Source organism: Vulpes lagopus, chromosome 6 (genome assembly GCF_018345385.1).
Source record: "Vulpes lagopus strain Blue_001 chromosome 6, ASM1834538v1, whole genome shotgun sequence".
Lineage (NCBI taxonomy): Eukaryota > Metazoa > Chordata > Mammalia > Carnivora > Canidae > Vulpes > Vulpes lagopus.
In genome coordinates, this window is record NC_054829.1 from 2,264,183 (window position 1) to 2,275,983 (window position 11,801).

Sequence of the window (11,801 nt, forward strand, 5' to 3'; positions counted from 1 at the left end):
AAGATCAACAGGACAATGCAGTCCTGTTGAATAGTTAGAATAACCTTTAGGTTATTCTAGAATATGGAAAAGTCAAACAGTAGCTGTTAAAGTTCACTAAGGATTGTTTGCAGAAGTGTTAAGACAAATTTAAAACTCAGGACACCTGGGTGGCTTAGCAGTTGGGCATCTGCCTTTGGCTCAGGGTATGACCCTAGGATGGAGTCCCACATCGGGCTCCCTACATGGAGCCTGCTTCTCTCCCTCTGCCTGTCTCTCATGAATAAATGAGTGAAATCTTAAAAACAAACAAAAATTAAACCTCCATCATGGTTTGGCTAAAGTTCTAAGTAGATTTCAGGAGATTATGTTCATATTTTTTTTTTTTAAGATTTTATTTATTCATGAGAGACACAGGAGAAAGAGAGCCACAGACACAGGCAGAGGGAGAAGCAGGCTCCACGCAGAAAGCCCGACATGGGACTCGATCCTGGGTCTCCAGGATCACACCCTGGGCTGAAGGCAGCGCTAAACCACTGAGCCACCCGGGCTGCCCCCTTCATATTGGTATTAAACACATCTTTAGCTTTGCAGTGCACAACAAAGTGGTTGAGCACAGGAATCTGGTGAGTTACCTTGGGACAATACTAGCCATCTCAGGATCACTGGGAGGATTAATGCAACAAACCCAAAATGCAGATAGGTGGCTCCTCAGCATCAATACCCCTCTGGATTTTCCACTCTTTTAGAAGGCCAGTTTTCATTTCTAAGTTATCTTCAGGTCAATGTGCTTACTGCAATGGAGTAAACAGTGGGGGCAATTGCAACATACATAGCCTGACCTAAAAAGCAATGAGCATTACATTATAGAGAACACTCCTTTCCCTTCTTTGACTTCTAGGTTCGTAGGTTCATCAATTTCAGAACGGACTTGTTTGGAATGCAATCTCTTATTTCCCTTTCTTAAACTAGGCATCTGTTATAGAATTATATACTTGACATTTCAATTTCCTAAAGTAACCACCCATCAAGATGTCAAGAACCCAAATCAAGGCAGACCGTTTCCAGTTTGAGAGAGAACAAAACCTAAGGAAAGCCACTGACCCACAGTAATGAGCAGCATCCGTTTTCTGAGTGGGACTGGCAACCATGAAACATCCCAACACATATCCAGAGCATGAGCTACAAAACACAGGAAAGTTCAATGCTTTGATCTTAATAAAATAAGAATCTAAATTAGTTTTAATATTAAAGCAGAGACAAAATATAATTTTAACATTGTTTTAATCAAGTAATGTAGCTGTTTGAAACAGGAAATTTTAAGACCATCAAATAGATCAAAGTGAAGGATTAATTTATTAGGATAGCCTCTATGGATAAAACTTCTATTCCGTGGATTTGAATTCCATTGGAAGTTTGGCACCAGACTGAATACTAGTCTAAGCCAAAACTTTCTCTTTAGTGTTTAGAAGCCCCAAATAGGTTTTCCTTCAGGTTAAAAGAAAAAAACCTCCCAAACTAACAGAACCTCATTAGCTTAACATTATGTTGAATGCAACTTGGCTTGGTCATCCCTATCTCCCATAGAATTTTAGATGAAAGCAAATTGGCCTATGGCAAAGAATCTGCAACCTAAGTGAGATGTAAATTTACAAAAATTTCATCTCTTTGGTGTGACAAAACACATTCCCTCCAGATTGGTGCTTTTGCTTCACTCATTAAAATCCATCAAAAGGCAGGGGGGGCGGAGGACCAAATCTGTATGTCTCCAGTAAGATTACTTGATTTTACCTCCTTGAAATATCCAGCTAACAAGATTTTAGCATATCAAATGTTTGTATAATTTCCAATGTGAAAAATTCTTACATACATTAAGGTCTCATTATAATCTTTGAAAATGGATAACAAAAGAAAAAGATGCTGCAAGACAGTGTTCCCAACGAACTTAACCCTTTGGATTGTTGATTCCCAGTGTATTTTGTGGCAAGGAATAAATGCAACAGGTTTTTCCCTTAAAGATGATTTCTCAGATAAAGCCATAACCCATAGTTAGTTGAGATCAGCTAACTGAGCAAAGAATTCACCAAGTTATTCCCAAGTCTAAACACCTCAGGATGGGCTGGGGTCAGGCCCCTGATCACCTGCTTTCAGTGGCCATCATCAGACTTCTTGGGTGTCTGGCTATATTCAATATGAAATAAAGAACACCTTCAGTCTTACACCAAAATATAGGCTTTAACTTGAAGTATGCTTTTAGCTTTTTGTCTTGTTTTGTTTTAAATAAGACATGGGGGGGGGGGGATCAAGTTTGAGACACAGGAACACTTATTTTGGCAAGATAGCAACCAAAACCTAAAAAGCATAAGCTATTATCGACATGTAAAAGGCATTAAAGAACAAACCATATTATCAAGAGGAAATCCACAATGAACAAAAGATACAGTATGCCTTAACATTTTGAAACTAATTCAACCATAAGAATAAAACTTGAAAAATTATGCTCAGTTTTTGCTAGAGATTTAGTGCACCTTTTCCTGCTTCCCCCAAATAAAATCATAGCTTACTATATAATCACATCCTAGTTTCAGAATTTTCTTAGTACAAAGCAACAGCTACATACACATAAAATGCTTGTTAATGTAATAATTCCCCTGGCTCATCCAACGTGCAATGCACATGACTCCAAAGACTACAATTTGGGGTTAAGTATACACGAACTGAAAAAACACAATTCAAGTTTCAAAACCTGCTCTTAAAATTATTTATAGGACACTCAGGTCATTTTCACTTCAAGAAGATAAAGATGTTGCACTGCCATTTTGATGATCAGTCCACCTCAGCATGGAAAGAATGTACATTACCATATGCCAATTTGAAGGACTGAACACTTGAAAAGTACTATATTTCTCAATGGCTGATTAAGATAATTACAAGTAAGCTTATGTTTACATTCTGCTGAGAACATCTTTACAGTCTCAGCATCTAACAATATCTAATAGGCTCCAAGAATCCTATCAGGTTAATGGTGGTGCAGTATTTTAAAAAAAGGAGCCATTTCAGCTTAAGTCATTCAGAGCCAATATCTGAAGAATGACCAAAATCAAATCTTTATTTAACTGTATACATGTGATCCAAATGTGTCCACCACTAATTTTTCAAAAAGAAACATGCTATAAATAAGCAAACTATATCTGCTCACTGATATGTGTATGGACTCCCTAGATGTCTTGTTGGGCTTAATTACAGACCACTCACAGCAATACATTTTTAGTAGAAAGTGTAGCATGATGTTAAGCCATTTTAGCTTTTGCACATACATGTTGCACTTCTGGCTGATGATGCAGAAAGATTCGCAGCATTACACCGTTAAGCTGGGCTGCACCCACCCCTTTAAATGGCATCAATATCAATGTCATCATCCTTGTTGTCAGACTTCACAGCTTCAACTTTAGGTACACTGGCAGTCTTCGAATACACCACCTGATAAAACAATTTTATTGACGGTGTTAAGTCTGTATCCTAATAAACCTATCTATAAAAACAGCAATACAAATCAATGGTCAACAAAGAAGAAAAAACTACCCAGTCACCTTTTTTTTTTTTTTTTGAGAAAGTGTGTGCAAATGGGGGTCGGTGAAAGGGAAGAGACCTGCAGGCTCCACACTGGTTTCAAGCAGGTCTCAATCTCACACCCTTGTGAGATCATGACCAGAGTAAAAATCAAGAGTTGGATGCTTAACCAACTGAGCCACCTAGGCTAGGCGCCCCACAGCTGCCATTTTTTTCAAACTTTTTGTTAGATGAAAACGGAGTTTTCTCTCTCCAGTCTGATACCACCTTAATTCTTATGGACAAACTAGCGCCTCTATACTCAACCGGCTGTTAACTAAACCCTATTTCCAATCCTGTTTAGGGGCAGGAGACATTTCCCCCAATCCTTTATATCAACACGATAATTTCCCAAATTATCAAGACCATATTTTGCTCCATCTAAAAATTTAGAATTACCGGATTACCATTTCTTAATCCCAAATCATAACGTAATTTACCTCAATATTCTCATCTTCATCATCTTCTTCACCGCCAGAAGATTCTTCCTCTGCTTCCTTCAACCATTTTATAAATGGTTCTGCTTTGACACGAATCTCTTTGGCAAGGTCTTTTGAGACATATTTCTTAGAGGCCTAAAAAATGTTCAATACAATTTCCTTAGTTGGAGAAATCTAAAAATTAATTTATATAACCACCTACACACTGAGCTCTTTGAAGGAACTGGGTCACATCCTAATCTTGACTCAACAGATACATGTACTCAGCAAACAAGTAACCAAGAATCTAAATACTTCCTTCCATTATTAGTAGAAAGTTGCCATTGTGGGAATCACCTGAGTTATACCAAGGACTGCATTTCAATGTAGAAGAAACTTAAGTATCAGGAATTACTTCTTCAAAAGTGCCCCAACAACTGATCTTCAAGAGGCTGTTTGTTATCTATTCCCCACCTTTTCTGACCAGCTGATGATGACTTCTTCTTCCAACAGATCTGCATCATACATCTCCTTTAAGATATGGGGAATCTTGGAAATGAGCTGAGCTTGATGCATTGCTACCACACACTCCAAACCATGAAGAAGGTACCGTTGAGCTTTTTTGTTGTTGTGACAAAACTGGAAACAAACATGTTGATATTAACAAACTTTTAAAGAAGTTTTAAGTATACTCATCTCTCAAAATTGTTCCTTAAGACTACGGGCTTAAACAGTGGTTCAAGTTCAAAAAGTCAATGCATAAAATCTATGCTTTACTCTCTAAGAGACTATTATACAGCATTTTCTACTTAGTCCTGCGCTTGATAAGGTAGGTCAATTATCTCGTTTTAGGATGACAGACAACATCTTCCCAGGGTCATTCATCTCTAAATCTCACAAAACAATTCGCTTACTCGTAGGAAATGGCGCCTGTATTTCTTAATTTGTTCTCTAATCTTCTCATTAAAAAGAACTTCAGTCAAAACAAGAGGACCCATAGCTTTTACATCCAGTCTTTCTGCTTCAGCAACAATTTCTTTGTCTGACGAGTCAATAATACCTTCTTCTTTCTTTTTCTGCAAATAAAGGGAGCAATTCAGCGAAATGGAGACACATTTTGCTCTAGAGATGCCCATTCCTCCCCACTTTCATAAACTTTTCCCATTATAGCTTCGGGATTTTTTAGTTAATATGCACATGCCAAAGATAGTACCTGGAAGCACTGCAAAAAGTAATTTCAATAAAAAAAAGTAAGTTTGAGTATTCAAGACATCATGGAGAAAAATTATGTGCCAGATCACAAATATAAAGTAATAAATACCTTAAAACCTCAAGACTTGAGGGTGATTAAAAAATGTTTAGCTGCTCTTGAAGTTCTTACCTTCACAAAATCAAACAGAATATTGACCCGCTCTTCAACAGTCCTTTCCAAATCATCACTGAGTGTTAGAACTTTTGCATGATCACTGATTTCATCCATTCTTCGTCTTTGAGCTTCCTCAGTCGTATCCTCCCCCCAATCATCATCCTCCTCTTCTTCCTGTCAAGAACAGCATTGTTGTCAAATGCCTCAAAAATGCAAAAACATTCCAGATTTCTAGTCACGTTAATGGCACTGGATTTATTTTCCATAAAAATTGGACTTACCTACAGAACCAGGAACCCAAAGTATCATTGCAAATTTTTAAAAAGATTTATTTGGGGGGGGGGGGCGGGAGGAAGAGCCGGAGGCGGAAGGAGAAGCATGCTCCATGCAGGGAGCTTGACGTGGGACTGGATCCCAGGACTCCAAGATCATGCCCTGGGCCAAAGGCAGGTGCTAACTGCTGAGCCACCGAGGGATCCCTGGTATCATTGCAGTATTAAAATGAAGATGGGGGCAGACCGGGTGGTGCAGTGGTTTAGCGCCATCTGCTGCCTGGGGTGTGATCCTGGAGACCCGGGATCTAGTCCCACGTCAGGCTTTCTGCATGGAGCCTGCTTCTCCCTCTGCCTGTGTCTCTATGAATGAATGAATGAATGAATGAAATAAAAATAAAATGGAAGATAGGGACACCTGGGGTGGCTCCGTAGTTGAGCCTTCAGCTCAGGGTGTGATCCCAGAGTCCCAGGATCTAATCCCACATCAGGCTTCCTGTGGGGAGCCAGCTTCTCCCTCTGCCTCTCATGAATAAATAATAAAAATCTTAAAAAAAAAAAAAAAAATGATGACTTTCCTTATTTCTGTCCCCATCAACCATGTATTTCACTCAACTTTGGTGCCCACCACCTTCATCCCTGCACTCACCGCAGCATGTGGAGGAGGACTGATCTCATTTGGTGGTGGGGGTGGGGGCGTCTCACTGCTGGACACAGAACCATTTTCCTTGTCCTTGCCTTTCCGGTTTTTCTTTTCCTTTTCTTTCTTCCCTGTACCACTGTCACTATTCTCTACAGGAGAACAAAAAAAGAAACAACAATGCTACTTATAATTCTAGTAGGATTTACAGACCAAATTTATCCACTGTCATTTCCTATCTAAAAAATTAAGGGTAAGAATGAAATGTCCCAGAATAGTAGAAGCATTAACTGTTCAGTAGGATTAAACTGAAGTGATGATGTCCCAGTAGACCAGATAGTGAAGATTGGCACTCCTGACCCTCTCATCCCTCATATACCCAAATAACAGTACATCTCAAATGCACTTTAGGTAAAAGCTGGAACGTTGTTTAAGTCTATATAACAGTTGGTCTCATTGAGGAGAACACTGGAATAGGTTAGACTTTCTTGCTATAGCAAGCTCAAATTGTGTCAGACAACTTCCATCATCTGCCACAGAGTGTTGCTTGCAATGTTCTAAACCCACTTAGGCTTAATGAGTCAGGACCCTCGTTCACAACAGTATATTACAGGAGATCCTTTGCTGGAATTGCACAGTTTATTTTACACGAATCTATTTCTTCCTAAGTGACCAGTCTTAATTTGACAGCCTGTTCTATCTTTAACAGTACATCTTTCAAGGTAATAGATCAAGGCACAAAAATAGGAAATTCCTTATATTCTAGTTTCATAGCACTAAAGAAACTTCTGCTTTGTTTCCAACAATCAATTGCTTTACTGTTAAGTTCTTACAAGTTGATCATAAAGACTTACCAGGTGGGTTTTTGAGAATGAACGTGCAGAGTTTATGATGTGTGTCAAGCATGCCTCGATAGCCACAGGCTTTACAAGAATTACCTATTGTTTGCTTCTTTGGATTGACATGCTGCCAAAAAAGGGGTAAAGACAAGTGTTATCTATGCCCTACAATAAAATTTTGCAAAAAACAGGTGTTCAAATACCTAACTATATATAATTCCAGCCTAACATACAAAATTGTTTTTAACAAAATGATCTTAGAAAAGCCAAAATAGAAAATTTCTAAAAAATTTGCTGCTTTAATTTCCAACTAAATTTGCCATCTCTTAAACTAAATTTGGTAATATCAAAGGACTGATCACAAAAGCAGGTGTAGGTTTTCCTCTTTCTGACAAAAATCTCAAAAAGGACTCACCAGCTCTGTTTCAGGATTCTCACACTCAGGACAAAGAACAAATTTTTTAATGAATCCATCCAACATGTCTTGCAGCTTATTCGCCTCATGAGATCCATTGACAATGTAACGGTCATTCTTAACATCAAACTGGGTCTGTGCTCCCAGCTCACAACCAAAATATTTGGTGGGATCTATGGGGGGGGGGGGGAGGGGGGGGAGAAAATTAAGTTTTTGGCTGACTCACCCTCCTACAAATAAGACTCTTGGTACTTTCATAGGAGCTAAGAATATGTCTTACTTGGGTAGTTTTGTTTACTAATAGCAACTAACACATCAGTTGGGTTTTCAAGCCCAAAATTCCACTTAACCCTGAAACAAACTATCATACAAGTCAATCAAGAGGGGAGCAGGGATGGCTCAGCGGTTTAGCGCCGCCTTCGGCCCAGAATGTGACCCGGGAGACCCAGGATTGAGTCCCACATAAGGCTCCCTGCATGGAGCCTGCTTCTCCCTCTGCCCCTATCTGCATCTCTCATGAATAAATAAAATCTTAAAAAAAAAAAAACCCCAACTCAATCAAGATACACAGATTGAAGCTTGTCACGATCATATCCATAATATGCTTTTTCAAACTCCTCTTAAGAAGCATTACTTACACGTTGGAGGCCGATTAAGCGCCTTTGCAACGTCAACCATGTTGACTATAACTGTCTTGATACCATTTCCTTTGCCCTCAACCTAAGGAAAAAAAAAGCTTTAATTTTGCATTATCTACCTGAGGAGATGCAGTCTTTAACAATCTAGGAAGAGAGCTTAGGTTTCATTACTAAAATGAAGATCAGCATTAATTACCTTGGCAATCAGACGGGGCATCTTGTAGCGATAGAACTGGTCTGACACACTGCGGTTGACATTGACAGACATTTTGGCTTATTAGTGGCTTTATCAATAAGATGAAGAGATCTTTGATTGCAACTTTTTGGTATCTTCTGTCTGGAGAAGAAGGGATGACATAAACGACTGCAAGAGTTCTCGGTCTCTGACATGAAAAAATTTTCGCCACTGAGGCTGTAAGCTTCTTGCTTGTATGCTATGTTTCCCCAATACAGGTACCAATGGCTGCGCAACAGCTCTGAAAGAGAAAGGAAAAGCACACACAACCCCCAACGTTTAAACGTGATTCCCGCAGGAGGAAACCTCCCTCCGCCTCCCAGCTAAGGAGGCCTCGTTCTGCCACATTAGGAAGCATCACAGTTCACGTGAGAAGCTGCTAACATTCTCCTCGAACACAGAACACCTGTCGCAACCTAAAGGGCCTCCAGCTGGGAGCTGCCAGACTTCCCACGACAAGCCGCCCGGCTTCGGCTGCCTGCCCGGGGTTTACCCCGAAGCCCACACCACCCGCCCGTCCCAGGGTTGCTTCGGCGGAGCGGCCATGTTCTAACAACCGCCGTGGAGACGAACGCAGACCCAGGCTGGGTTTTTGGGCAAACTTCGCACCCTCGACCCCCGGCCCCGCCGCCCCCCGGCTCAACACCGAGCGCGCCCCTGAAGGAGCCCTGCCCCAATCCGGGTCTCGCGGGAGCGTGCACGGACCGCCGCCGCTCCGCCCCGTCCCCGCTCTGCGCGCAACCTTCGCTCCGGTGCCCATGGCTACCGGCCGCTCCGCCCGGGGCAGCGACCCCGCCATGCGCGCCGCGGGAAGCGAAAGCGCCAAGGGGCGCCGGCCCGGGCCGCCCCCGCCCCCGCGCGGGCGATGACTCATGAATGCAGCAATGGGGCCTGAGTCAGCCCGCGCGGCGCGCTCCCGCGGGGCGGGGGAGGGGCAGGGGCCAGGCGGGGAGGGGGTCGGGGCGGAGGGGGGGGAAGGGGAGGCGCGGAGGGGCGGGGGCGCGGGCCCGGGCCGGGGCGGAGGGCTGGGCGGCGGGGGCGCGGGGCCCGCCCGCCCGAACTGCGCCACACGCGCGCGCGGGTCACGCGGCGCGCCGCCATCTTGTGCGGCCGCCATCTCCCCGCCGGCCCGCCCGCGGACTCACCGTTTTCGTCAAATAAAGACATAAACCCAACGCTGCTCGCCCGGGACTGGGATGAAGTGAGGCGCGTGTGAACCCGAGTCCGAGGAGGGGCGGCGGAGGCGGCGGAGCAGCGCAGCGAGCAGCGGCCGGGCCAGGCGCCGCCGAGCAGCGGGGAGGGGCTGTCCCAGCGACGTCCGGGGTCCACACCCTTCAGCGCCCGGGGCCTGGCGACCTGGCGCGGAGAGACGGCGCCGTGAGCCGCGGGCGTCGGGGCGCCTTCCCCGCCAGCCAGCGGCCCGCGGGGGTCGAGGGGGCGGGGAGGACTGGGGAGGGGGCGCGGGGCCGCCGCCCCTCCACCGGACTCACCTCTGGAATGTTCTCGCTCTGACTGAACAACGCCGCCGCCGCGCTCAAGCTACCCTCGGCCCCAGCGCCCGCCCCCCGCGCCAGTCCGCACCGCTCATTGGCCTGAGGCGCGCCCGAACTCGCTCGTGATTGGTCCACGTGCCGCGTCAATCGCGTCTTTCTCCGCCCCTCCTGCTTCCTAGGGCCCCGTTCGCCGCCTCAGCCCGCCCCCAGTCCCCGGGTCCCGGATCTCTTCGCTTGCCCTCCCCTCCCCCGCCCGTCCCAGAGGCCTTCGCGGTCTCGCGAGAGCTGCAGGCCGCGGCGGGAGCTGGGCGCGGGGCCGCGCTTTGTCGGTTTGGGTGCCGGGGGCAAGATGGCGGTTGGCTCCCCTCCCCCGCCGCCTCGGCCTGGCCTCGTTCCTGCCGAGTTCCTCTCGCGGCGGGCGCGCAGCCTCGCCCGGGGGCGGGGCGGGGGACGTCTTCCCTGCCCTTTCCGGCCCTTGGGGGACGCCGGTCGCCGGGGCTCGAGGAGGAAGTTGTTCTTCCTCCCCGCTCCCTGGGCCTGGGCCTGGGCCTGGGCCTGGGCGGCCGGTGGTGATGGGCGGGCCCGGGTCTTTCATCCTGAGCGCTGCCTCCTAAGCTCCTGGGCCCGCCGGCCTGGCTCTCTCCCCGGCCTCCGGCCTGCAGGCCTGGCAGGGTTGGGCGCTCCCGTGCACCCGCCTTCTAAAGAGGTGAACCCCATATTGGTCCGGGGAACCCCAGGACCCTCCAGAAAGCGCGTCTGGGAAGAGGCCCCGGGTCCTCGTCCTCCACAATAACTTTGCTCAAACGAAGCATCTCGTTGGGTTCCAATTCCCGGCACCCACCTCTCGGGGGATCCACCGCGGCTTCCTTGCTGTGGGCGAAGCACAGCCCAAAGCAGGTGTTCCTAATGAGGTCGCATTGCCTGATCATTTAGTGATGTTTTCATCCTGTTGAAGCAATTGCAGCAGCTCTCCCGTTCTTTCAGAAACTCATTTTTAAGAGTTTGAGTTGCTACCGTGAAAGCGCAACGAGTCCACCCTGAAATCCAGCATAGCAGGCTGTGGTAAAACCAAGAGCCATAGGATGGGGATGTGGGTTCTAATCCACTCCCTGCGGTCTCTAAGGAGCCCCCTAGCCCTCAGGGCCAAGTGTCCCCGGGCTGCAGAAAGTAGCAATGTTGTTGAGGACAGGGTGAGGTGGGTCAGGGGCTGCCCTCTTTTAGACCAATTAAATATGCAAGAAAGTTGGAACCGAAGGGTGCGATGGTTTTTATCAAACTTCAGGATGTTCTTCCATGATTTGCAAGCTTTATACCTCATTTTAAAACTGACAGTGTCTCTGCCTCTCTCTCTCTCTCTGTGTGTGACTATCATAAATAAATAAAAATTAAAAATAAAACAATAAAGCTGACAGTGTGGGTGGGGAGGTTCATAAAAGGGCCATCTGAAAATAAAAGGGCCTTTTGGAATTGGGGAAAGTGATTTGTGTCTTTGCTATAGGAGCTTATGTTATCATCACACAGTGTGTGTGTGTGTGTGATCGTACAATGGTGTACGATCGTTAGACGAAATGCATAATGCTTTATGGGCACCAGGGTTCCCATCTGAGCCACAGCAAAGGTAGATCCCAGACAAGCAGCTTCTGGTTCACCATGACGCATGACTTAGCAGTATTGAAACTTTGAAGTTTTTGCATGCAAATGACATTTTAGGAACTCAGAAAATACGGATATGGAAACTAGTCTGAGGCAACGGGCTTGCCTTGTCAGAATGGTTTTTAATAAAACTAAATACAAGGTGAGTGATTATTATTTGGGGGGGATTATGTTTGATGGCCCCATGTTTAACTTCATTTAAAAAGTTCGTACTAATTTTAACTTTAATTTTTAGCAGTTGTG

General features: G+C 45.4%; 1 protein-coding gene and 1 non-coding gene across 3 annotated transcripts; both read right to left on the reverse strand.

The window, feature by feature from the left end:
* Positions 1 to 1,246: 1,246 nt before the first annotated feature.
* EIF5 (eukaryotic translation initiation factor 5) lies at positions 1,247 to 10,059 on the reverse strand. Of its 2 annotated transcripts, XM_041759322.1 has the most exons (12): positions 9,903 to 10,059; positions 9,558 to 9,768; positions 8,374 to 8,653; positions 8,178 to 8,259; positions 7,540 to 7,712; positions 7,140 to 7,251; positions 6,295 to 6,437; positions 5,389 to 5,547; positions 4,922 to 5,083; positions 4,482 to 4,646; positions 4,029 to 4,163; positions 1,247 to 3,459 (listed from the first exon to the last, which is right to left on the reverse strand). In XM_041759322.1, the coding sequence occupies exons 3-12, from the start codon at positions 8,443 to 8,445 to the stop codon at positions 3,370 to 3,372; spliced, it is 1,293 nt and encodes a 430-aa protein (XP_041615256.1). In that variant the 5' UTR covers positions 8,446 to 8,653; positions 9,558 to 9,768; positions 9,903 to 10,059; the 3' UTR covers positions 1,247 to 3,369. The 2 variants fall into 2 exon arrangements, with proteins under 2 accessions (XP_041615256.1, XP_041615257.1); XM_041759323.1 differs by lacking the exon at positions 9,903 to 10,059 and having other exon boundaries at positions 9,558 to 9,896.
* On the reverse strand, positions 6,711 to 6,834 carry LOC121494100. Its single transcript, XR_005988737.1, has one exon. It is a non-coding gene; the product is annotated as a small nucleolar RNA SNORA28 (small nucleolar RNA).
* Positions 10,060 to 11,801: the final 1,742 nt, after the last annotated feature.